This window comes from Nesoenas mayeri (genome assembly GCF_963082525.1).
Source record: "Nesoenas mayeri genome assembly, chromosome: 3".
Taxonomy (NCBI): domain Eukaryota; kingdom Metazoa; phylum Chordata; class Aves; order Columbiformes; family Columbidae; genus Nesoenas; species Nesoenas mayeri.
The window spans coordinates 26919563-26946397 of NC_137544.1; the positions used below are offsets into that span (position 1 = coordinate 26919563).

Genomic DNA, 26835 nt, shown 5'->3' on the forward strand with positions numbered 1-26835 from the left:
TTTGTAAAAGCTTGTGTGTGCTTTTCAGATTTTGAAAGGACACTGAATTAGCTGTTCAGTATCTGAGCTGTAGAAAGGCAGAAACTAAGATGAAGTACCGGGGAAAAACAGACCAATGAAGATACACAGTTTCAATTTACATGTAGCTTGTGAGAGATATTTTTAGCTATAAATTTATGTTCTGTATTTATGTAAACAAATTCCTTTTATGTAAATACTGGTATTGTTCTGTTTGTAAGGATTGATGTTTAATTTAAATTATCTGTAGTCTTGAACAAATATCAAAAAGCAAAGGTTTTTATTATCATCTGTCATGAGTTAAGCAAAATGACATGGTTTATTAATGACTACAGCCTTTGTTTATATATGTACATATGAAAGAAACTGATTAAATTTGGGTGTAGTGCTTAGAGCTTCTGAAGTAATAGAAATCCTCAGTAGTTTTCCTTCTTTTCCTAGTTGTGCTTCGAAAATGAGGTAGAGGCTGTTCTGTAACCAGCTTTGTTAGTGCCAAAGGGTTTGCTTTTCTTTTTACTCCATTCTTTTGATGTATGGACAAGAAAAATAAATTTTAAAAAGTGCAAATACCAACATCCCCGCCCCCTTTTCCCCTTTTAAAACTGAACTATGAATCAGAAGCAGCATTTTGGAGTACATCAAAGTGTTGAATGACTTCTTTAAAAAGTAGGGTGAATCCCACCAGTTGTCAGTGAATGACTAAAAATGCTAATTTGTTCTTATTCCAAATTACAACCCTTTAACGTATTTTTGGAGGACTTGAGTCTCCCAGGCATGACTGGAGAACTCTAGCTGCTTAACACCCTTTGGTGACAGAAAGAAAATACCTGTTTCTCAATAGGTTGGTGATATATCACATTGCATGAACAAATAAGTAAAAGAAATTTAACAGAGGATGTAGGTTATGAATTAGTTTAGACTATTTTTAAATTTAAAATCAGTCTCTTGTCTGTCATATTAAAACATCTAACAAGGCAAGATGTTATTTTGTAAGTGGAATTTCAAAGGCAAATTACACTGTTTCTTTTGAAACATGCTTCTAGACTTTACTGTGTTTTGTTTGGTTTTTTTTCCTTTCCTCTAGGTTGTGTTTACTAAACATATGAATATCTTGGGTTAATCTGCTTTTAAATTTGGTATGTTCTCTGCTGCTCCTGTGCGAGAAATGAGGGGCATTGGAGAGGAGATGTTTTGATGCTGGCAGCTACTGTCTCCTTCCACTGTTCAGCCCTTCATCACTCATAGTACAACTAGCCAGTTTTGGAGTAACCAGTTTTGAATAGTAAGTCCAGTTGGAGTTTTGATCTGAAGCTATTTTGGAGGAATTAAGAGGGTAGTGCTGTGGATCACTTGATGTGCATTTGCCTCCATTTAGGTGTGGGAGTAACTCCTGATTTTTTTCAGTGGAAAACTTTTAGGCACTTTTAATCTTTCAATATATTTTTCTTATGGGGTAGGATAATGCTGGTAGAGCCTGCAATGAAAGCAGAGAGATGATCAAAGAAACAATAAGAGAGGCAATAATAAAAACATGCTTCTAAGCTCCATGCTTTTGAAACCAGCACTGTTACATTGTGACTGTGGGGAATTTATTGTGGTTCAAATATATAGTGGTAATTCTTGTGGAGTCCACCTTGCTGTTTAAAGAGCTGGATCGTTTCGTGAGCAGATGTGGGGATACCTCAGTTCAACTGATACAAAGAAGAATATGACAGACAATGCATGAGGGATTAAAAAGTAGCTGCAAAGTGGGGGGGGACGCAAGCTCCCGCTGTCCTGTGCAGAGCGCTCTGCCAGCACTGCAGGCACATCTGTGCAGAACCTGCATGAGGGTCATTGTGAGCACTTCTTTTGGGTGGAAGCCTTTCCTGTTCCTCAGGCATGAATACTATTATGAGTAGCAGAAGGATATGAGATACTTGCAAAAAAATAAATCCATTTTCTCTTATCTTTTTTCATAACCTCCTTTGCCTTTGTGACAGTGTCTAGAAGCCACAGAGAAACCTCCAGGGAAGAGGTTTTTGCTTGTGTATATGTGTGTTGTGTGTTGTGGGGGATGTGTGTGTGTTTTGGTTGTTTGTGTTGTTTGTTTGTTTGTTTTTTTTAGAAATTTTCTACTTTGTATAGCAGGTGGTAACATGCTGTCATCTAAGAAGTTATTGCTCCAACTTTTTTCCTTACATTTTCTTGTGAACGTTGAGTAGCACTATTGAAATATAAGTCATAGTCACCAAGAACTTCCCTGACATGTTCCTTCAGCCACTTCAATGGCATATAGAGACAAAAGCAGCCACAATGGGATTGAGTATCTGAGTTTGATGAGGTGATTTACATTTATGTCATCATGTTTCTTAAACTTTTACTGTAAGTATTACAGTTTGGATTCAGTGTAGTTCACATCTAAGCAAGCAGTAGGCTCAGTGTGAGCCAGCGAAGCACCCTGGCAGCAGAGGTCAGCGGTATCTTGGGTTGTATCAACACAAGTACAGTAGGTAGAAGGAAGGAATCACCATTTACTTGACACTCATTAGACTACACCTAGAATACTGTGTCCAGTTTGGAGGCTTCTGGTACAAGACAGACATTGATAAACTGGGGAAATTTTAGCAGAATTCTAACCCCTATGTTTTCTCTCTGTCTTTACTGGCAAAGTCAAGCCTACTCTTTACCAGATCTTCAAGTTTTTTTTTTCCAGAAGAGCTGTTCCTCAAGGAGTTGGCCACCACCGTCAATGCAAAGGTTTGTTTTGTCATGGGTACAGGACTTTTCAGTTGTGCTTGATGAATTTCATGAGGTTGTTCTTAGCTCCTTCCTCCACCCTGTTTAGGTTCCCCTGAATGGCAGCACTGCTCTTCAGTGCATTGACTGGCTTCCCTGAACTGGTGTTTATAAACCTCATGAAGTTTCATTTCCTCTAGGTAATCGGTAAAGTTATTAAACAGCATTGCTCTCAGGATAGGCACTTGAGGAACTCCATGTGTAACTGGCCTCCAGGTAGTGTACAAAACATTAACCACTACACTTCGGGCCTGGTGACTATTTTATATTGAGAGCTGCTGTTTTGTTTTGATCTTGGTAAGAAAGGCAGTCAGAAGCAGTTAAGTGTTGCTTAAAATGCCAATATGATAAAGAGAGGATAATCTTGTTCCCTTCAAGTTGTGGGAATTCAAGAGTTGTGAGGCACCAAATGAGCCACCAACCAGGGCACAGATGCTGTCTGTGAAAGGTTACCCCAGTTTGACCTTCTGAGTTCTTACAAGGTTTTATGTTCATCGTCTTTACGTGTTCATATGAATATTTGTTGCTGTACTTTTAAATAGAGACAAGGACATGCAGGTGGTGCACTTGTGGGCTGGAATTGCCCACAGGCTGCTTCATTAGAATGAGACACCTAGGTTTGTCCTGCAGCCAAGGGATATGTGTGACACAACACCAGAAGACCAGCTTATACACACAATATAGCACAGCCCAGGCCTGTGCCTACTCATGTTCACTGTTAAAGGGAGTCCCTAACTCCTTGATGTACCATGATCTTCTCTTTAGGATCACTATAGTGATGCGAACAGCTTTTCACTCATCTAGTAGGTGACTATAAAGTTGCAGCTTAGATACAAGGATATTGTAGAATGCTATATCAAGTCTTGTTAAAGCCAAGGCAGATGACATCCACTGCTCTTTAGTCACAGATCTACTCATTTTGTTTCAGAAGGCAGCCAGGTTGGTTAAAAGTAAAATAATAATAAAAAATAATTTACCCTTGGTAGATCAAGCTGGCTATCCCTGATGACCTTTTCCATTGTGTGCCCAGAAGTGCATTCCAAGAAGACCTGCCCTTTGACTTCCCCAGGGTCTGGAGTGAGGTCGACTGGCCTGTTGTTCTCCAGTCATCCATATTGCTTTATCAGAAGGTGGGTGCAAGACTTGCCTTGTAGTCATCAGGAGCGTGTCCTGATTGCAGTGGTCTTTCAGCAATGATGGGGAGCAGGTTTATAATGTTAGCTCACTTGGCACCCTCAGGTGCATCCCATCAGGTTCCATGGACTTCCATAAGAGAAGGTTTCTTGCTAGATCCATTACTCAATCCTTTCTGACTACTTGGTAGTTCTTTGCTTACTTGAATAATCTCTGCAAGGCATAAATGCCTGAAAAACTTTGTCAATAAAGATGGACAGAAAATGTGGAGGGTAAAATTGCCCAGTAACTTGCATTTATATTAAATGATTGTCTCTAATTTGTAGTAGTACTCTGTGAAGCTAAAATACATAAGATCTGTTTTATTTATATTTACTTTTGGAAATTTGAAAAGGAAATATGTAATATTGCTTTTTTGTTTACTGTGGCTTGTCACTTAGGAAATATAATTAAACTAAGCAGTTTTAGTATTACTTGGAATTGGTACAGCAATTTAATTTATTTGACTGCATGACTGGATGGAAAAGTTCACTATTTGCAGGATATGAATTGCTAAGTATGGAAATTGCAAATTGAAGTAATTCTGTCAATTTTTTAGTTAGCTTTTAAAATATTTTCTCATCTCAATACCCCCCCTCCAACATCATTATTCAGCTTTTTGTAAGCAAGCTCTATGAAAGCATATTTTTCTATGTTGGGCTTGAATTCAAAAAAACTTTCACTGTCAGAAAAGCAGATACAAACCCAGACAAAATACTAAAAACTAAATGCCACGTAGCAGCCTTCTCTCCAGGTTGCTGCAGCTCCATGTCTTATATCATGCAGTCTAGTTTGACGTTTTGCCTATTGTGTGTGGAGTTTGGAGCAACTTGATAATTTTCACATTTTATAAGATGACTGTCTTTGCAAGCTACAATGGCAGTTTTAGTTCTGGTCAGCACAAAGTTAATGTGGTGAGATTTGGGAGAAAATTCTGGCTTGCTATTGCATCTAGTCTTGCTTAAAATCAAATTGCTAATGCATTTTTTTTTATGATTCTTGCCTGATCCATGATGCTTACAATGTTCGTGTCCAAATGCTTGACTGGGCTGAGGTTGTAGCTGCACCTTGTGGGATGGGCCGTCGGAGGCACCACACGAATGCTGAATGAGGTGGGACAGAGTAATGGGGCCCTGAGATGCAGCCTTTCTGTGCAGCAATGGTCTTCCTTTAAGGAGATGAAGTTGAGGAATTGAGGTCTTAATTCTAAAGAAAAAATGTGCTGTATTCAGTCTACTGTGGAACACATGTAAATGAGCTTGATTTTATTCTCTTGGTATACACCAAATGCAAATAAGCATTTCACTAAATGTCATTAATTTTTTAGCTCTGTGATTAATCTCCCTATATCTGTCAGCATGAACTTATAAGCAAAAGTTAAGAAATGATCAACATTTAAAAATTATGATTATGTCTTAACAGTAGCCTCATAAATCTGCTTGCTTATGTGTGGTGGGCTGACTCTGGCTGGACACCAGGTGCCCACCAAAGCTGCTATATCATTCCCCTCCTCAGCTGGACGAGGGAGAGAACATATAATGGAAGGCTCATGAGTCAAGAAAAGGACAGGGAGAGATCATTCACCAGTTAGCATCACAGACAAAACAGACTCCATTTGGGGAAATTAGTTTAATTTATTACAAATCAAATCAGAGTAGTATAATGAGAAACAAAACAATCTTAAAACACCTTCCCCTCACCCCTTCCTTCTTTTCCAAGCTCAACTTCTGTGTTCTCTATCTTCTCCCCTCCAGTGGGAGGTGATGCCACCATCGCTGATGGGCTTGGCCTTGCCCAGCAGTGGATCCATCTTGGAGCCAGCTGGCTCTGGCTCCGTGAGACATGGGGGGAGCTTTTGGCAGCCTCTCAGGGAAGTCGGCCCTGTAGCCACACTCGATACCAGACCCTTGCATCCCAAACACAATACGCTTGAGTAACGAAGTACATCAATTTGGAATTTGTTTTTCTGCTTCTGCAGTTGTTTGCTCTTGTGGCAAGATAAAGCAATAAAATACCCTTGAAAAATATTTGACACATTTTCCCACATAAATTGTCTGTAAGCATCACTTTTTCTATAGCTCAGTTTTGCTTTTTTTACTCCTATAACAAAGTTTTCTCCTGCAGTTTGCAACAGTGTTTCACAAAGTAATAAAAGTAATAAGAGAAGCAGTGCTCATTTGGTAATAGAGATCTGACTTAAAATCCTACCCATAAGATGTTAGTGATACTTCAATGATCAATGTTGTCTGTCCTGCGTTTTTGAGTTAGCTACTTGCGTTTATAAGCCTTGTTTGTGAAATCAAGAGTCAGAAAAGCGGTGTACTGCATATACTTGTGTACGGCATTGAATTGAAAGGATAGTTTAATCAATTCTGTTGTCAGTGTGAAGGAGACAGATTCATTTAGTGTTCGAATGGTACTTGCCTCACCAATGGACAAGGTGACTGGTGACAATAGTTTCAATTTGTTTGCTTATTATACCTTTTCAAGTTACCTATCAGTCCTGAGTACTTTTCTCAGAAAGGTAAGGACTTACCTAATCCTTATATCAATTAAGTCAGGTATGCAGTCCATGTGTATGTTATCTTCTTCATGTGGAGTACTTCACAGATGCAACTTTCAGCAAAGAACAACTGAAATGGCAACAGATGGCAGGGATAGAGCTGGAGTGCCTCTTTCTGAAAAGAAAAGGTATTGGGCCTTATGTGGCAGACCAACTACCTCTGATGATACAGAAGAGCTGCCCATCTTGAATAATACTACTTCCCTGGTAGTAAGCTTTTTGTACTTTGTGTTTATATATAGATTATTTCATTGAAGAATATAGTAAAAGCTAAACTAATTGGTAAAATAGTTAATAAAAAACCTGCATGACAGCATACCATTAGTGTGCCTTTTTGAGCACTTAGTTAAACACACTTCAATTTCTTAACTAAACCACTGCACGCTGATTTTGATTTACTTTCTTCATTTCCTGTCCACTCTGCACCACTTGGCAGGGTTGGGTAAAGAAGTTGGGAACACAGGAGTGAAGTTGAGACAGGGAAAACGAGGGGGTTTGTAGAAAGGTGGTGTTTTGGTTTTTCTCTTCGTTTCTCACCATCCAGATATATTTTAATCGTTAATACATTAAATGACTTTTCCTCAAGTTGAGTCAGTTTTGCTCATAATAGCTACTGGTATTTGACTCATGAGCTTTTTTGGTCTATTTTCTCCCACCTTCTTGTTGAGGAGGGCGAGTATGTGAGTGGCTGGGTGGGAATTTGGCCCACCCACCAGACTGTTTTAGGGTTTCTGTTTTGTGACCAACCCACACATTCCATGATGAATAGAGAGTCACATCAAACAAGTTGTCTGCTCCTCTTGTCAAGCTGTAACTCGTGCCATGGATGAACAGGACACTTCATCTGGTTAAGGGGTTTGGGTCTCGGCTGGTGGCCTGGCTTCAGTGCTGAGTGCCTCCCCTTGGGCTCAACCTTTTACAGTGTTGGATGTTTGTGGATGTGTCACCTCATCCTAACCAGAGCTGTTATTTTTCATGTATTTTTGTATACTAATGTAGACACTTGACATAAGTTGTTAGTGACCTGGTTGGTGATATCTCTTTGACCTTCTCGATATCTTAAGCGCACTTACTGTTGATACCTGAGGTGCTATCAGCTTTTGGATTTCTGACCCTAATGTAAGAATGTAAAGCTGTTAAGAGGCCATCCATGCTGCTTTGGTTTTTTTCCTGTGGATATCTAAACCATCAGAGCAAGGCAAATATAGTCTTTCGAGCAAGCTTACCCCCATAAGAATTACCTGTGCTTTCCTCGTTTCCTACTGTATACTAGAGTCATCTAATGAGTTAGAGCTGGACAAATTCAGTCAAAGTCTTATTTTCTGAGTGATACTTCCAAGCAGGCTCAGACAATTCACAGTGCTTTTTATTTGTGACTTATTAAAGGCATTAGGTGCAGAAAATTTGAAATGAAAAAAAAAATGAAGAAGTTAATGTTTTGTTGCATGTGTCCTTGTATTTTGACTTACTGAGTTAACTTCAAAGTGCAGAGATAATATTTTAGACAAATAATTTCCCATTAATGCATGCTTCCTAAAACAATATTGTATATGGTCTGTGGGTGACTGTGGTTGCTTTGGCATATTAATGGAACTGTTTTCTGCTTTCTCCTAATCTCTTTCATTGTCTCTTGTACATATTTGAAAACAATTTTATTTTCTCAACCTCAGTAACCTTGTTGTCCTTGTCTTAGATAATTTTTGTCCTGTTTGAATATTCTGTACAGTCTCACTCTTGGTGAGGTCACAAGTTAGTGTGAAAAGAGTTTTCTTATGTAAAATGGAGATTAACATTTCACATGATTTTCAGTAACCATGAGAGAAAATGCAAAAGTGCAGTTTAAGTTCAAGAGCTGCATCGATTGGGAGTTACAGTTTTTGTGGTCATAGGGACGATGGGATATGTTGGATGCTTTGGAGGTATGATTAGTAGGATTTGTTTCTATGTGTTTCAGGAAATAATGTATTTAGTGAATTAAAAAAAAAAGTGTCACTCAACACATCACAGTTTAATGAGAAGATCTTTCAGTCCCATACACTCTCGGTTGCTGGACTCCATAGTCTTTTTCAACTTTCATGTGGCAGTCATGTGTATTTGTTTGTTCAGTGTGCAGTTATTTCACTGATCATCTCACAGTAAGTCAGATGCATTAGCTAATAGGAGTAACTTTCAGACTTTCTTTCAGATGAGCAGTAGTCAGGAAAAAATACAGGCCAGTGAGAGTTGTGGTCCTAATAGTGCCCTCTGATATTTTGCTGGTGTCCTGTTGTTGAAATCTGTCCTTGAGATACACCTCAGTTACTAGTTAATTATTTTATAGCTGCTAATCTTTTTAATTAGATTACTATCTGAGAAGGGGGCTAGTTTCCCATGATTGAAATAGTTGATGTTCATCTTTGTCCTTTGCTAAAGGTCTATCTAGACAAAATGGAGTATTAGCAAAGTGCCCTTGTGGCAGAGAATTCTAATGGGACTGCATGGGGAGGAACACTGCTGGTGTATTAAAGGAGGGGATCCTTCCCCTCTGCTCAGCACTGGTGAGACCACACCTGGAGTACCACGTCCAATTCTGAGCTCTCCAGGTCAAGAGAGATGGACCTACTGGAGAAAGTCCAGCAAAAGGTCTTCAAGATGATGAAGAGACTGGAGCATCTGTCCTGTGAGGAAAGACTGAGTGAGCTGGGACAGTTCAGCCTGGAGAAGGCCCAGCTCAGAGAGATCTTCTCAATGTATATAAGTACCTGAGGGTGCCTGTGTGCTGCTACACGCTGCCCAGAGAGGTTGTGGAATCTCCCACCTTTTGAGATACTCAAAAGCCAGCTGGACATGGTCCTAGGCAAACATCTCTTGGTGGCCCTGCTTGAGCATGGATATTGGATCAGGTGACCTCTGCAGGGCGTCGCTTCCATCACCTCCAGAAATGTCCCTTCCAACCTCAACAGTTCCGTGATTTTGTGATTAGGTAGAAAAGTAGTAGGAAGAGGTGGCAGAGTTGGTCCCTTAGACTGAGGTAGTAAATCTGCCATCACTATTGTAATTGATAACTTAATGGAGATTTTTACTTTCTCAGATTCTCTGTCATGGCTCTAGTTATTTGGGCAGTCTTTAGGACATGTGTATGAAGTACAGTATTTGCCACTTCACAGCATCTTTTTTTGTGTACAAGATGCCTCTTCTATACCAGATGTATTCCTGAAAGACAGCTTGGTGGGAAGGGCTCTTTTTCATGAGTATGCTCCATGTTCTACAATTCATTACAATAGCATTGCATGCAAGACTGATTTAAACAAGCCAGGAGAAGCTATTATACACCGCTTGTGCTTTCCTGATGTTCATGTGTTACTGTATACATGCTTTAAGATCCACACAACTTTGTCATGAAGCGGTCTCAGTTTGTGTCCTAATGCTTCAAGAGATATAATTGAGGCTTGGTGTCAATCTGGACTGAGCTGGGCTGTAATTTCTTACTACTGTGTTCACTCCTTTACTTAATTCATAAGTGGTCATATTTTTTACTGCTTCTGTCAAAAATAGTGCTATTGTTATTGATTAACCTCAAGGAGTAAAACATAGTTGTTGAATGTGGGAAGCAGTCTTACATTCCACATATCCTTACACAAGCATATCTGGTTAATGGCTACTCAGCATGAAAAACTAGGACAAAAGACAGGACAAGTAATAAATTAAATACTCAGATACACAAAATCTGGAGAATGAGAGATAATTAAGAAGATATCAGAGACCGAAACTATCAGACCGTAGGTTGATGGATCATTAAAGGAGCAGCTCAAAGCCTTGAGGGGAACAAGATTGTGTGTCTAATGGAAATGAACAAACTTACTAATTATGGGATATTTGAGGGGACTTGTGGGATTGTGTAAAAGTTATTACAGATCATCTCGGGGAAGAGCCAAAGGCAGGAAAGGGGAGCATAAGAAATCTGCTGATCGTTGGGCGTGTGCCCAGTACCGTATCACTGCAGTGATAAGTTAATAAGCAGATGTATTTTATTAAACACTATTCCTAATTATTTTCCTGGTTGAGGGTTCTCTCTGTTCTCTGTGTGGTGCAGAGGTCTGAGAGCTGGAGCCCACGCGTCTAGGGGCAGGATACTGGAGAGAGCAGAAGGTTTGGGAGTCAGTGGCTGGAGGGGCCCATGTCAAAACCAACTTCCAGAAGGAGAGTCAGGACTTTGAGAGGCAGCCTCTGAGGAGAATGCAGGTTGTGGCCAAGCTACAGGAGGCTCATGTGCATGAGATCAGCCACCATGTACGAACAGTTCACATCACTGGTATCATTTGTTTATGCACGTGCTGTTTGTGTGTGTATGGTGCTTGTTCTTGTGTTTGTGGTGTTGTTCTGGTGGCCCGTGGTGCCTGTTCAGTGTGTGTGTGTGTATGAGGGTTGCTGGCTGCTGACTGGGCCAGGAAGGAGAACATCCCCAGGCCTTGAAGCCCACCAGGTTTGGCTTCGCTGGAGCAGATTGCTCTGTTCACTTCTGGAAGGCACCAAGCCACAGACCTCAAAAGGGGGTCAAATGGCCACAGTTAAGATCTAAGGCAACAATATTATGTTTTATAATTAAGTAGGTTTTTTTTTTTTTTGGAGGTTTGGTTCTCTGCTTTGTGAACTTGAGTCCTGGGGGAAGTGCTCTCGTGTCAGAGTGCATTTTTATTCAGAAGTGAAATATTTGTAATAATTGCGAATGTGAATAATCCAGATTTGAAAAAAGGGAATAAAAAATTGCATATTGCTGGAGTTGCTAGTGGTGTTCCTTAATGTGAATGTCCTTTTCTGTTTCAGAAAGAAAATATTTAAACACTAACTCTTACTCATATTTGGAAAATGTCATTGCTGTTGCTGGCAATTGAGAGCTGAGATTAAATGAAATATTTGAAAATGATGATAAGTAGGCTCAGATTAATGCTGGGTTTTAGCAGCATGAAATGTGAGCGCCTGTCATGTTTTTATCTCTATTCACTAAAGATAAGAACGTAATCACTGGTACTTGAACATATGGGAAGCTGAGGCTTAAAACTCTTTCCAAGATAGGCAAGATTTTATTTTACTTCTTAAAAAACTCTCCATAATATTGAAAATATGCATAACTGAGCAAAAGTATTCCAAATACCTTTTTACTTTTAAAGATGGATAGTTTCTAAGTCTTAATAACAACAAAAATATTTCCAAGCGGTACCACATGTTGAGGGAGTAAGACTCTGAAATTCAAATGCCTTTGTTTGAGGTTTGAAAGTAAGAGGTTGGCATCACACAGATGTTTGTTTGTTACTAATGTTTGTTGTTACTAATGATCAAATATGGAATTCTTAAGGATTACTTAAATTTATTTGGACTTGTATAGTAACTTTCTCGAGGAAAAAAAAGCTAATATATGAAGATTTGACAGCTCATTAAACAGAGAAAATGATTTGCAATAGGAACCTTTTTTTTTGCTTAGACGTGAATGTCTTTGTTAGTGTTTAAAGACTGAATAAGAATATAGCCTTGGGATGTGTTGACTGTAGTAAATAACCCTGGTCCCTAACAACAAGTACTTTTAAGGTTTTTGTTAATTGTATTTCTCTGAAAGCAATCTAAGAGTAAAATTATCTCGTTTCCAAAAAATCACTTCATTTTGTCCTTAAAACTCCTGAAAAGGGATTTAACAATCTTGTTAGAATTCATTTAATTGCTAATCACTAGTAATTTTGAAAATTTCACAATATTGCAGATGAAAATGTGGGCTTTTGAGGATGCTTAGGGAATGGAAGTTCTTGTACGGAAAACAGAAACGCTAGTAGTTGTTCAGAAATAACGGAGATCTGTGTTAAGTATTGTGCATTTGATTATAAACAACTGAGATTCTTTTTGACCATCTTTGATAGTTGGGCAATTGAGAGTAGAAGACTGGCGGAACTTGTCCGATCTCCTGTGCTTTTTCACAGAATCACATCATGGCTGAGCTTGGAAGGGACCTCCAGAGATCATCTGGTCCAACCTCCCTGCTCAAGCAGGGTCACCTGCTGGTTGCCCAGGCTTAGGGCTGTAGTAAGAAGGTTTGTCAAGATTAATAACTGCATAAGAGTTATCTCAAGATTATGATGGTCTACATTGTAGAACAATAGACGAAGCCTCATAGTGGTGATGAAGACTATGGAAAATGAGCTTTTAATCAAGCGGGTTGTATGGTTATAGAGGTGCTTCTTCTCTTTGGACTGCATATTAGGAAAGTTTTTCTAGCACGGTTGTGGTTGTTCTTGAAGCAGTTTTGGAATGTAGCGTTAGTGATAATCTGAAGTTTGTGATGGAAAAAACCTACCATGGTTTCTGACAGTGACATTGAGGATGCTTAATGAAGCAATAATGAATCTTTCATGCTTTCTAGCTGGTTGCTTCTTGTGTAGTATTGGTTAGTAACTTCTACCAAATTATGCAGAGATGGTGGTTTCTTAATTTTGTTCCTGGAATGAAGAGAAGAGGAGGGGGGAAAACTTCAAAATCATAATGTTAAAACCTTGGGGAAGTCTCTGCTGTCTGAGTGACCTTCTCCTCCTCCAATAACACTCCATTGATGCATGTTAATTATAGCAGCAATGTATAGTTGAACAGATTCCGGGGTACCTTGGAGGACTGGAATCAATATTTAGTCTGTGAACCTGGGAGAAAGACAGCAAAAATGAGAAGCGTCTGTTCATAAATAATGCCAGGAAAAGAAGCAAAAGATCTGCATGCAGCTAAAGAACAGTAAGCAGTATTGAAGAGATGAAGAAATGTTTTTATGTGTCAGAAGCTGATGGTGAAATAAAGTAAATTATCTCGTTTTCCAGGCTTGCTGTGAAGACAAGTCTTCCAGTACACTGTTTACTTAGCTTTAAAATTACTAGGTATCTGGAACTAGATACAAAAAAGACTGAGGACTAAATTAAAAGCTGAGAAAGCTATTGGTAAAGGTCAAGTCAGTGGTGAAACAGTTGATAAAATCACTGAATAACCTTCACCATTATGTGAAGCAGTATTATTTGACAGAAGATTTGGATTTTGCTGACAAGGTAGCTAAGTGGCTGCTTCAATCTAGATATAATTGAAGCCTGAAAGACTCTATACAGTATTGTAAGAAAGATGCAATTAATAATTTTTATTTTTGGGGAAAAAAAAATCTAATGAGCATCTTGGTAACTGTCAGCTTCAGCTATATGTTAGAATGCAAAGAAGTACAAGAGATGGGTTCATTTGCATACTTTGGCCCTGACATGGAGGTGAAATGTATATATCCACAAGTAATAATGATGCAAAAACCAGGAACAGTTTACTTGCTGATTAAACAAGGTTTAATTATTGAAAAATTTTGCTTTAAAGACTAAATCTTAATCTTCAGTGCAGATGTTATTTATACCTCAATGTAAATGTGAAAGCTAGACATTTCCAAATGGAAAAAAGAAATCAATTACTTTCAGAAGTAAATGCCTCAGGAAAACATTAATTATTATTCTGAATGCATTTGACAAATGCTGAGCTGAAATTAGTGGAGTTCTGTTTCTTCAAAGTTCTTAAAGTATTAGGTGAATATCTAGGACATGCAAGGCAGTTCTTCACAACTGTTATTTTTTTTCCTTCTGCCATGGAAGATTTGTCCTTTGGCAGCTTGACCTAACTGACTAAATAGAAATATACATTAATTTCGTATCTATAATATATAAAAAATCTATAATAGATATTTTGTAATACAATTTGTATGTATATAGAGCTTTAAAATTGGGAGATATAGCAGTTAAGCAGCATTGATTATAACTGTTGTGCTTGACCCTTTAGAGTCTCAAAAAAGAAAATTGCAATGCTAAGACTGCAACTTGGGTTTCTTTGTTTAGATAAGTCATGAATTAGCTGTTGCCTTTGACTTACTTTCCTAAAGACATAAGATTTGTGGTTTTGTGAAGGGAGGTGTGTGAGAGAGAGCAGCAGGGAGATTTATTTAATTAGAAAACCAAAATGAATGAAAAATCCGCACAGAACCAACTTCAGCCGTGTATTGGTGTTTATAACAACCACTAGAGTTTCATGAGGGAAATATTTTCTCGTCCTTTGAAAATGTAACTGAGTTGTTATATTTGTACCAAGAGCCCAGTAATGCTAATCTGTGTTATTTCCTTTCTTCCATACATTTGGTAGTGCTGTATGAAAATAATCTAAATGCTTTATGTAATAATTTATATTGGCCCAATGCAAAAAACATTTGGTAATGTTGAAAAACATTTATGCTTAAATAGTTTTGAAAAACGTTCGTAGAGATTGTGTACACTTAACATGGAATGAATAGATTGTTTGCTTTGTTTTTATTGAATTTATTTCAGTGTAAGTGCTGCTGAAATAACTTTTAACAGCTGAAAAAGCCTTGGCAAAAATTACTTATTAATTTCGTACAACACCTTGCTGTGAAAGGTTAAAACCCAACTTTTTTTCAAAAGCAAATTGATCAGCGCTAAAATGTCAACTGTCTAGGTGCAGCAGCACACGGGCATGCAAACACTGTGCTCTTATTTCAGGTTCCCCAGCTGCACAGCATTTGCATTGTGACATTTTCTTACAACATTAGCAAGATAGCTGATGTTTCAAAATCAATCAGGATTCTTTTGGTATGAGGCAGCCTGCAACTAAGTTGGATGTTGAAGTCATTTTTCTGAAATGTAATTAAATTGAATTCTTGGGTTCTGGCAGTATCTGCATCTCCTGACTTCCTAGTAGTGGCTGCAAAATCGTACAGTTTTAAAGACCACACAAGATTATAATTCTGAAAGTCTTAAAAAAAAGAAAAAGCAATATTAAGACTTTCTTAGAAGTGAAAACTTTTCTAGATGTATTTTAAATTTAAGGCAATTATTTTGGTGCCTGATGCGTTAAAATGGAAGATAGGCTTCCTTACTGAAGAGTTCATATTCTTTAATACTGCTTTTTAGGGAGTTGCTAGCTAAAATTCAGGTTTTGTTGGAAAAAAAAAAAGAGTTGTTTTAAGGTTTTAGAATTCCTATTCATCAACAATGCTTCTAATCAGAGAGAAATGTATTAAGAAGTCTTTTGTGACTATTGCTTCCCCCACAGGCTGTATTCTGGAATAAGAGGTACATTGAAAGTAGTGTTCATCTCTGAAGATGATCAGATAGCATCGGGAGAAAGATTTTACGGGAGCAGTTTATGTTTGAAATTAGATGTCAGTATATAGTGGACTCTCACTTTTTAAGTAAAAGCTTGGGCTTGATTATATGCATTGAGAAACACTTGTAATTGGACTCAGGATAAGGGGAACTGGGCTTTAAAGGTCTGTTATCTACTGTGATCATGCTGGGTATGTGCATGGTTCATGTTCATCCTAAACACTACAAATATGTAAAGAGTACTTTCATGTGTGTAGTGTATCTATAATAAAATGATGAATGTTATGACACAGTCCTTAAGTAAGGAGAGCCAAGATGTTTCTACAGCATCATTTTTAACCTGTTCTGTATCTTAAAATGGGAGTGAGAGGGAAAGGAAAGCCTCCCAAATGCTTTTGTAGCATCTCCTGGATATTGCTTTTTTCCTTTTGATCAGGCAGAAGAATTGCTAATCTAGACAGTCTAGGTATAAGGAGAAAAATCCTGAATTAAGGTAAAAAAACTTGCAATGAAAATATCTTGCTGCCCTCTCCCATTTTTCCAGTAGCCCCGGTGAGGATGGAAAGCTGGAATCTCCTTCTGGCTCTCAGATATGTCACAGCTACTCTGCTGTAAAGAAAAAAAAGCTTATGTCTAGTTTTGGTTACACAAAAGCTGGTATTCTGTAAGAGTGGTTACATCTGGAAAATAACTTAAGACATTGTTGGCCAAACATCTTTGAATAAAGCTTGTCTGATATTAAGGAGTTAGTTGTCACAAGTGTAGTGCCTAGTCATGGTAAGTAGGTATTGCAAAATGTAATTACTCTTTAAAAAAATTAAATAGAAAGTTGTATATCGATAGTGTTGGATTACCAGACTAAAGCCATTTCATTTCATTCACAAAAGATATTTTCTTATTGCTTATAGCTACTTTGGATGTATTACAGCTGCAGGTACTACAATGTTATATTTTACTTGTATCTTTGTTTCCATTTATCTTTTAGCTCATCTTCCCCCTGCGCTTCCCTCCTGTGCAGGCTTGTACTCAGCATTTAATGGCAACAAATAGACCATAGTCAGAGGTGTAACCAGGAAGACTGTTTCTAGTAGACATACAGCATAATGATTTTTAATCATTATCTAAGAATTGAGTGGTTTGAGGAGTCATGCAGTTAATACCATCTCTGTTTTCTGCCAAAGTTTATTTGTTAGATAAATAGATTTTAAATTCCTGAAAATAGGCTTGTTATTTAGTCTTTGATGGAGATGAATTGTTCATATCGGGAACTTTAACAGTAGGTTTGAAGAATTTCAGCAAAAGCTGTTGTTTGCATGTGTACTGCAAGTGAAAGGAGTTTCCCCTTCGTGTGTCTTGCTGGTCACCAGGTCACATTCTGCTTTAGCTCAAATCTGAGCCGAGTTTGTTTCTGACCGATTACAGAAACATCCCTGCAAAAAGTCACTGCTTTATTAAAACTTCCAACAGGGTGCAGTGTCAGCACCTTGCACAGTTAAAATTAGGGTAATCTTAATGTGACAGAAACACGATGGCATAATCAGAACACTCCCATGAGGTATATATCCATATAACCACGTTCCTCTCATTTTTATCTAGTTCATGTAATAATTTTCTACTCACTTGTTAACACTGGTTAAGCTATGGTATAATTGCTATTCTCTACAGAAACAAAGCTTTCAAGTTTGTTAGCATCAAGGTTTCCACTTTATTTCTTTTGGTTTGCACATCTATTGGGGAAAATCTGTTAAAGGTGTAAGTTACTGGTATGTTTAAACCTGCTGGATAGTTGTAGGTGTGTTGTTTTGATTTTTAATGCCCTTTACAAGCCATTTTGAAATAGTCCACACATTTAATATCTTTTTCCCTGTCTGCTCCAACCTCAGTTGAAAAATCTTATTTGTATAACCATGGCAATAAGTTTGCAGTATTGCAGTTCATACTAATCAAAATCAATTCTAGCAAACAGTCTAAACTTTTGCGCCTTTGTTTCCCTTGTAGACAACGCACCCGGGCACTAACCCTTTGAGAAAATAGCTAATGCTTTTCTGAACCATCACATACGTATTGAGTCCTTTTCAGACTGACAGAATTATCTAAATAAATGTTTCAGGGCAACAGTGAATAGGAAGCTTTTTTGGAGGGTTAAGAGGAGCAAACAAAAAGCAAAGGTCACAATTAAGACACTTTAACAAGAAGGGCACATGCTGTGAAGTGGCATATTAGAAAACAATGAAACAGAAAACCTGTAAGTTATAGTTTATTCCTTAGGCAGCAATGAGAAAGCGAAATAGATTTTCTCTTTAAACTTTTGAAGTCCTAACTGTAATAATTTCATGTCTGACCAAAGTTATTGGGCCTTTTTTTTTTCCTCCATTATTAAGGAAGCATTTTAGTGATGTGTTCACTCTGAAAATGGTTGAATTGTTGATGTTACACAATGTTTCTTTCCTCTCTTCATAAAAATATTACTTAAATCGCATGAAAGCAATCAAGTACAATCTAAAGCTTTCACTTGGTAGGCTGAAATTGAAGTTCTGATGTTCAAACTCATTTTGGTTTTCTTTGTGCTCTCTCCTTTCTTATTCTAACAACTGGGAAGCAGAAATGCAGGAAGGGGTTGCCTGTAGCGCTGAAGGCATTGAAGTGCATCGTAGGAACAAATGGTGGTGGGAGAATAGACTAAAGAGTACAGAATATAGCAAAAGAATATGCTAGTCCATGGTTTGTTTCTTTGCTTTCTAAACAGAAATTTCTTCTCTATACTTAACCTTTTAGCAGTCTAATCCTTCATTCTTCTGTTCTTGAATAAATGTAATGCAAAGAAGCAAGAGCTTTCGCAGTGTAAATTGAATCTTCATAAAAATGTTGTCTGTAACCTGTGGTGTAAGATTCCAGACACTTAGGATTTTGTTTCCTTTCTAATACTCTTGTTTCTAATTTCTCTGTTCTCATTACTTTCCAAAATTTGCTTGGTCATCTAATTGAAATCTAAAAAAAGCGTAACAATTGTAGTTTTTCTGTGCTACATCAAAATCACTGTTAAAGAAATTGCTGTAGGTGTTTTTCACTAATGCATTAATGATATTTCGTTGAAGAGTTAAAGCATGAAATATGACACAGTTATTTCTATATTCTTTAAGTCAGCATACAATACACTTATCTTAGAGGTTTTTACTTAATCAACTGGTTTTGTTACTGATGCAACAAAGATGGAAAGATTTGGAATTGAGCAATGAAATTTTGTAAAGTAAACTATTTCCATACTCTTCTGCTTTTCTTGTTTTCATCTGTGAGCTGTGTTGTTGCAGTGTTTTGTTATTTCTTGCTACTATTAATAGTATAATTGCTTCAAGTCTACTTCATTTTTTTTGAACTTCTGTGAGTGGAGAACAGGTCTTATGAACCTTTGACTGATTTTTCACCAATGCTTAGAAACTGTTCTACTAATGGTATAAAAGATTTGTGGATAATATTAAAGACCATATAATTATCTTGTCAGTGTTGTCTCCAGTAGCATTTAAAACTAGTTTTGTTCCCAATTTGTTTAATTAGAGCAATTAAAAATGAAATGGAAAAGCAACTAGCCTGGATGTGATCTCTCCAACTTAGAAGCTGATAAAAGTTGAAGCCCAGCAATGGAGTAGTGAAATGTTAAAATGATTGTACAGGAAACTTGTAGGGAAATGTGCAATTGTAGGGAAAAATTAACTATTATGTAATACTACTGACTGTAAGCACAAAGTCTTCCTGTATTTTTCTTCGACCTTTTTGGGAAGAGTATTAAAAATGTGCTCTAAATTAATATATTAAATTTGATAATTAAAAATAGTATAATTTATTAGTACCATTTGAAATGGATATGGTGGCTATACTTGTTACTTTTGGAGGTGGCTTCTTCAAGTCAGATCTCTATATTACCAGGGAAGCAGTTAGAAGTGGGGGGGTGAAATTCAATTTTTTTCTATCTAGATGTGATCAACTTTCTCTTTTTTAAAGGGATATAAAAGACTTAATTTATAGCGGATTTTCACCCTTTGTGTATTAGTTTCTAGTTAAACAAATGTAGTATTTTTTTACCTTTTAAAATTATTTTTTTATTTTTCCAAGTTTGTCATAGAGTCAATCTTTTTTTAAATTGCTTCTGTTAATAGGGAAGATTTGATTTTGAGTGTTAAAGGTAAAAGGAGGTAGTATAAAAGAACATTCAGTAGATTTTATACAAACCAGTAGCAGCTGTTTTTGGGTTCCTGTAAGAAGGGCGACTAAGCTTTCCAAATACTGTGAGATCTTCGCTTAACCTCACATTTTACAGCTTCTTATTGGTGTGAAATGATTTTATTTATATGTGTGTTGGATTGACCCTGGCTGGCAGGAAAGCCCCTCCTCATCCTTCCCTGAGGGATGGGGGAGACATTCAGGGTGGATAAAAATAAGAAAACTCATGGATTTGAGGTAAAGATGGTTTATTAAACAAAGAAGAGGAAGTGGGACAAAAACGACAAGTGGTGTGAGCCCCAGCAGCCCGGTGCCCAGCCAGGCCATGCGCAGGGGCTGCTTTGGGAAAACTGCCCCTCAGTTTTACTGCTGTGCGGGATGTTATATGGGCATAGGCAGTGGGAGACTTTTGCAGATGGCAACCATAACTGGCCTTTTTCCGTTTGTTGGTTTTGGGTGTTTTTGTTAAAACCTTTTATTTGGTTTTTTTGACAGCCTTGATCAATCCCTACTCTATTTCTTCTTTGCATTTGGATTAGAGCCAATCCCTGACTGCCCAGGGTGGAGTCACCATCCATTGAGGTGTTTAAGAGGCCTTTAGACAAGGTTCTTAGGGACATGGTTTAGTGCTGGAATTAAGTTATGATTGGACTCGATGATCCTGAGGGTCTCTTCCAACCAAAATGATTCTATGATTCCTTGATTCCTGTTAGTGGTGGAACTATCACAGCAGAAATAGACAAATGTTCTAGGAAAATCTCATCATCTGTGCTGCATAAGGCTCCCAAACTTGTGCCTCGTCTTAATCCAGACCTTGTATGGAGATGATGTTTGTTCTGGCACTGCCAGTGGAGATACAGTTTAAATAACCGGGTAGTCCCTCTAGAGAAGTGCCTGTGTTTCCCAGAACCGCAGAGGGCCAGCTTGGAACCACGGGCTCAGCAGGTAAAGTACCATGTATTTTGGAGGTGTGTTTAGCACTTGATAGAGCAGCCTTCCATTCAACATCTCTGCAAGCCTCCTTTAAGTAAATTTTGTTATAAAGCTTGGAGTTATGAAGGAAAAATTTATTGGGGGGGGAAAAAGAAGGTAGCTTTCCAGGGACTGAACATTTTTGAGATACCCTGTCCTTAGACATGTTCTCAGTGCAACCACCCTCCATTTGAAATACAAGTCTCATATGATGTAATCCTACCTGTCCGGGTTTGAGAAGAACTGAGGAGGCAAAAGCACACCAAGCCTGCTTGCACAGTGTTTGTTAAAATATGAAAAAATAGCATGAATGCCAGCACAGGTAGGTCGAGGTTATTAAAAGAGTTGGGTTTGACAAATTGTGTAGAGGCAGATTGCAGGCTGTGGATGCGTGTGTGGGCAGCAAGCCTCTAGACACTCCTTGTTGTTCTAGGAGTACTTAGCAGTTGGTAATGAAATTATCTTGGTACCAATTTACGTTTTAGGTTCTCTAATGCACCCTCTGAATGGAACATTTCTTTATTTTGTGGTGAATTGTAGGAAGAGCCTGGAGTAATTCAGTAGCCTGCCTCAGCAAAAAGTAACCTTTGCCACAAACCCCTTCTTTCTGTGCTTTCTTCCTGAGCCTTTCATGTCATTCTTCTCAATAGCATCCAAATTAATGAGATTTTTGGCAAAAAAAAAAAAAAGAAAAGTATTCATCAATCCAGCTAATTAGGACATCTCATCTCATTTAGAAAGTAAACTCTTTGTGAAAATAAAAATTCTCTTATCTTTTTTTGTGCAGAAAAACACTTAAAGAGCAAGTAACTCTTACATGAAAACCTCAAAATCAAGAAATGCACGCACTCCTAAAAAACTGAGACAAGTTAATTGAGCCATGATAATCTTTTGCTTAATTGCTATGTGTGAAAATGTCATTGAGTTTCTGTTAGCATGTGAAGCTGTTACTTAACTTTAGGCTTTGTGTCAAGTTAACTTGTTTAAGGTTTATAGTTAATCTTCAGTAACTTGGAATTTCGTGTGCTGGTCTCATGTTTGGATGGGGAGAAGAAAAACAGACCAGTTCTTAGACATCAGCCAATAAGTTGTCATCCGTTTACATTCTTTATTACTTGAAGTACCGCTGGCAAGTCTTAATTCTAATGTTCATGTAGTTTTCTAATCATCACGTGCTTTCTACCTTCTCAAATTGTCACCTCCTTCATGCCATATGAAAATGTCCTGTTTGTTTGCCACAAACGCAGCATCGTGAACACTAGAGATGCGATCGTTGCGTGGAAGTCAATACAAAAGAAGAACTCAGATTCTTGCTCTTCTTCTACGATACTGCATAAAAATATCACTGAATTTTTAGGAAGCTTGCTTTTTGAAATACTGATTATTGATACAGCTGGTGACTCTGGTACTAAAGCCTCGTGGATGTAATGAATGGGTGTGATCTTTCAGGAGAACCTTAAACTCCTCCGTATTCATACAGTCTACCTATGAGCTGAGGGAGTTTGGCGTGGAGTTTCTTATGGTTACAAGTAACCTCTCTGTACCCAAACACTGAGCGCAGCTTTTTCTGGGGTGTATTTATTTGTGGGTTATAAATAGAAGTTGCAGCCTGCTAGTCAGTCCTGCCTCAGTGCTTGCTTTTACTCCTTGTGTGTTGAAGCCAGCAAGGTAAAGCCACACTGTTCAAGCTAAAAAGTGTTTGTTTATTTTTTTTAAATAAGGTTTTTATAGAGTATGTGTAACTGTATTCATGCCATTCTAAGTTACCTGTAACATACTGATTAATTTGATGGTAATTTATACAATGTGAAATATGTTGAAATTTTAAATTTGTACCAAGGTAGTTTTCAAAATACAGTCTAACTTGGCAGCAATAGAATAATAAAATGCATATTATTTTAAATATTTTATAGTAGAGGTATATCAGCAGAACTACCATGTGTGTACATTTTATAGGTGAAGGTAAGATACCTAGTGATGTTAAGCAAGTTTAATACTTTTTCAAATTATTTTAGTTAATACATCAAGTAATTAGTATTCTGCAATAGTGTGACATGTACTTGTTCAATTACAGACAGCTAGGTTTATTTTTTCAGAAGTACTTTAATGTTTTACCTGGTCATATGAAACAGTTACAAGAAAGTATGTATTTAGTTTAGAACAGTAAAATTACAAACTCCAGGTTACGCCCATTAATTAAAGAAAAAAACTGTACACAGAGGCAAGTCTATATAAAAGTCATAAAGTGCAAAAATATGGAAATTTTTCTGTACATATTTGAATTGTATATAATATGGCTTAATGGAATATATTTACATTATGTGATTGCTAGAAGGTTGTCTAGGTAGAATATAACTTCTAGTTAAAAAGTATACCACTTTCAACAGTGTCTTGTGGTTTAATTCAAATAACATTGTAATTCTAAAAAAATTATTTTTCACTATTTGACTTTGTTAACTTCTAAATATTTCTGCTAACTTCAGATTCTGGAAGGTTGTGCTTAGTTACCTTCAACAGGAGAAAGTATGTCTTATCTAATGTTGAGTCGAGTTGTGATTTCTTACGTCATTCCTTCTTTGTGTTATCAAACTTTTTTGAAGCTATTATTAATTGAACTTCTGTTTTCTTGTAGCTGACAGCACGATCGCTGCCTTCCATACAGTCTGATGAGAGACTACAACCTCTCCTTAATCATCTCAGGTAACAAAAACATAAAGTATGAGTGTGTTCTTTCATATAGATTAAAATAATAGTATCAGTAGAATGTTTTAGCTACAATTTTTTTTCAGACACCTCATCTGTGCAATTTGCTTTGACTGGAAAAAAAAATCCCTGAAAGTATCCCTTCAACTTAACGAAAGCTTTACAATGATATGAAACGTAATTTACAGAGCTGATGTTACTTCTAAGGAACAAGTAAATATATCTAGCTTTTATAAAAACTTTTTTTAATAGTAAGAGCAAAGTTGTTAAGTTTCTTTATGAACAAAACAGATTCCAAATTATACTGCTCAGAGTATGGACCTTTCTTGCTGCGAATATTTTATGCTCTGTGTTCTTTTTGGAAGATTTCTCCATCGCTGTCACTGGTGAATGGAGTCATCTTCTTTTAATGGATATAAGGAGAGAGCTGGAAATATGAACCATTAAGAGTGCTCTACAAGACAGCTGAAATAGCCTGCCTCTCTCTTTGTTAAATACATTATATAGAAGCTTTCTACTTTCTTTGAATGTGTTTGGGGGTCAAGAGTAAGAAAATAAGAGTTTTCTGATGCTCTTCGGGTTAAGCATAGATTTGGTCTCTCTCTTATACACGTGATTGCTTTTTACCCCTTTGTGTTGTTTGAGAGAGTTTTCTTACTAGGGTAATGTGTAGGACAAAGATCTTACAATGAGAGGGAGGTGCATTGACTTAAAATCACTGAATAATTTAGCTTGGAGTGAACCTCTGGAGACCATTTAATCTAGCCCCTGCTCAATGCAGATCCAGTTAGATCAGGTTGCTCAGGTATTTATTCAGTTGAATATCTATCTCTAAGGGTAGAAATTTACTCAAATATTGAATGCCAGTAATGAAAGCTCTGGTTTTGAACACATACAGCTTTGCATCGAAGTCACTGAAATGATGTTGGATGAATTAGAAATGGAGGTCATTAGGTACTATCATGATTGTACGACACCAGAATTAGGATGCAGATCTAGTTAGCATGCTCTTTATTTCCTATGGTGCTCTACTGCTTGAGGTACCTGTACCCAAGACATGACTTTTTTTTTTAAAATGAAAAAAAAAACCCTACTAATTTTTATTACATAGAAACAGTTTCATGTTTTATTGTTTTTAGTGTAAAACAGAATAGGAAAAATAGCTTTAATTGTATTTTTGCTTATTTACATGTGAATGAAGAACATACTGCACTTTAACTGTTAGGTAGCTGGTTAGGGGATATTTCTGAATGCCAGTAACCTTCCATGTTTTTGTTACCATACATCCTACTGAGATTTAAAAAAACATACTCCTCAGTGGCACAGCTTTCTCCATTTGAAGCTAAAGAGCAATTAGGTTAGCTTTTTATAATTTGTGCTCTCTAGGAATAATTACTGAGAAATTTGAAATTTCTCTTGATATGTTGTGCATCTATGTATGTAGAACAGCCTTCAATATCACAGCGATTGCAATCCTCTCTGTGCTTTCTATGCTTTTTTTTTAAATATGGGAAAAGGAAAGGTTTCCAAAAAAGCTGCTTAAACAGGGATATTGTATCCTACATTTATGCAAAAAGATATTTTTTGCACATTCTTATGTTAACTTGCATATGTATATTTAATGACTGATAAGTGACTTCCATTTTGCTTTTTGCAAATGGAGGGGCTGTTCCCAGTATATTTTGTCACCAACTGAAAAACTATGCATGCTCCTGAGTTGCCTTTTTGGATGTTCTCTTAAAATAGACAAAATATATCATACCCTCACAACTTGAAAAACAAGCTCTGGCAGTGAACAAACAAATGACCAAGGAGGTCTTCTCTGTAATTTATTTCTGTGAATCTGTGATTTGTTTTTGCTTCGTCTTCTTCATAGGAGAGGAGAATGTTTTCCTCCACCTTCATTGTGTGAATTCTTACAGCACTATTTTATTTTTGGCATAAGTCAATAAAGCTTTATCAGGGGACCAAAAGCTTAGATAGAAACGTATGAAAAGAGCACAGAATTGAAGGTTACAGAGCAGTGTTTGGTTGTTAATGCCCTACACATTCATATCTGCTTGTGAGTTTTAAATTAGTCCTCATAAAAGGTCATTTTACCTTACTGTCTGCATAGATATTTTAATCCATGCCCACTTTTTAAAGTGCACATAGCATGTATTTTGTAATTGGACTGTTCTGGACTGAATATGTATTTTATATGTGATTTAGATCCTCTTTTTGTCCTATTCTGCTTCATTGGTGCTTTCTAATAGTAATTGTACTAGACCAAAAAAAAGAACATTTTTAGATAAAATGTTAAAATATTTGATACAAGATTATGCTTAGGGATTTCACATGCTCACAGTGGGCTACAAGGAAATTTAAATTGCTAAAACTTCAGAAGTTTAATGGAAATGGAAACTTTATGTCTAAATGCATGAGAAGAACACTTTTTCAACTTCTGCTTTCCAAGGAATTTATATGGGGTTTGTGATGGGGTTGTAACGTTCTACTGTTTAAAATCCTCAGCAGGAATAATTTCAAAGATAGACAAAAACTGTCGTATGTAATCCCATCAAATGACTATGGGACTGTGCCTCTACATGAATTCTGAGGAGGAATTGAGTTGACTTTGTTTAGTCTGGTGAAGAGCAGGCTTAGGGACGATTATAGGGCAGCCTATAACTGTTGGAAGGACAAACATCATAGGACTGGGATTCTTGGTGGTGTCAGAGGGTATAACAAATGACTGCGGTCACACATAGCTGCTTGGGAGGTTCAGATCGGACATTAGGAAGAATACCTGGGCTAGAACAATAGGTGCAACAGATCACCCAGAGATGTAGAGTCTTGGTTCATGGAGATTTTTAGGGCACGGCTAGAAAAAGCCATGTCTCACCTGACTGGTGGTGGCAGTAGTCCCAGCTGAGGTGAGGTGTGGGACTAAACAGTCTTCTGACATCCTTTACAACCAACATTTTGTATGATTCTATTAATTCTGTCTTCAAATGATTGTTCACAAGGTTGATACAAAACCCAAGTGTTTGGAAGACTGGATTTTTTGAATACGTAACACAATACTCATGCAGACATGTTCACCCTCCTTCTCACTTATGCTCATCTCACAAGCAAGTAAAGAAGAATGCACACCTTACCAGACTGGTGTCCATTACTGTTCTCAAGACATACAAAGTGACCTTCATATCCTTACTAAATTTCACAATGTATTAACACATCTGTGAATGATACAGTATTTATCAGGACAGTCCTACAGCTGTTTATTTG

General features: G+C 37.3%; 1 protein-coding gene across 1 annotated transcript in view; it reads left to right on the forward strand.

Moving 5' to 3' along the window:
- Nucleotides 1-26835, forward strand: part of PRIM2 (DNA primase subunit 2) — a gene marked incomplete at its 5' end in the record, with an annotated part of 102001 nt that overhangs the window by 34223 nt on the left and 40943 nt on the right. The window contains one exon of the mRNA XM_080342742.1: nt 23498-23565. Within this exon, the coding sequence (XP_080198868.1) occupies nt 23498-23565 (68 nt within the window). The remainder of the gene's footprint in view (nt 1-23497; nt 23566-26835) is intronic.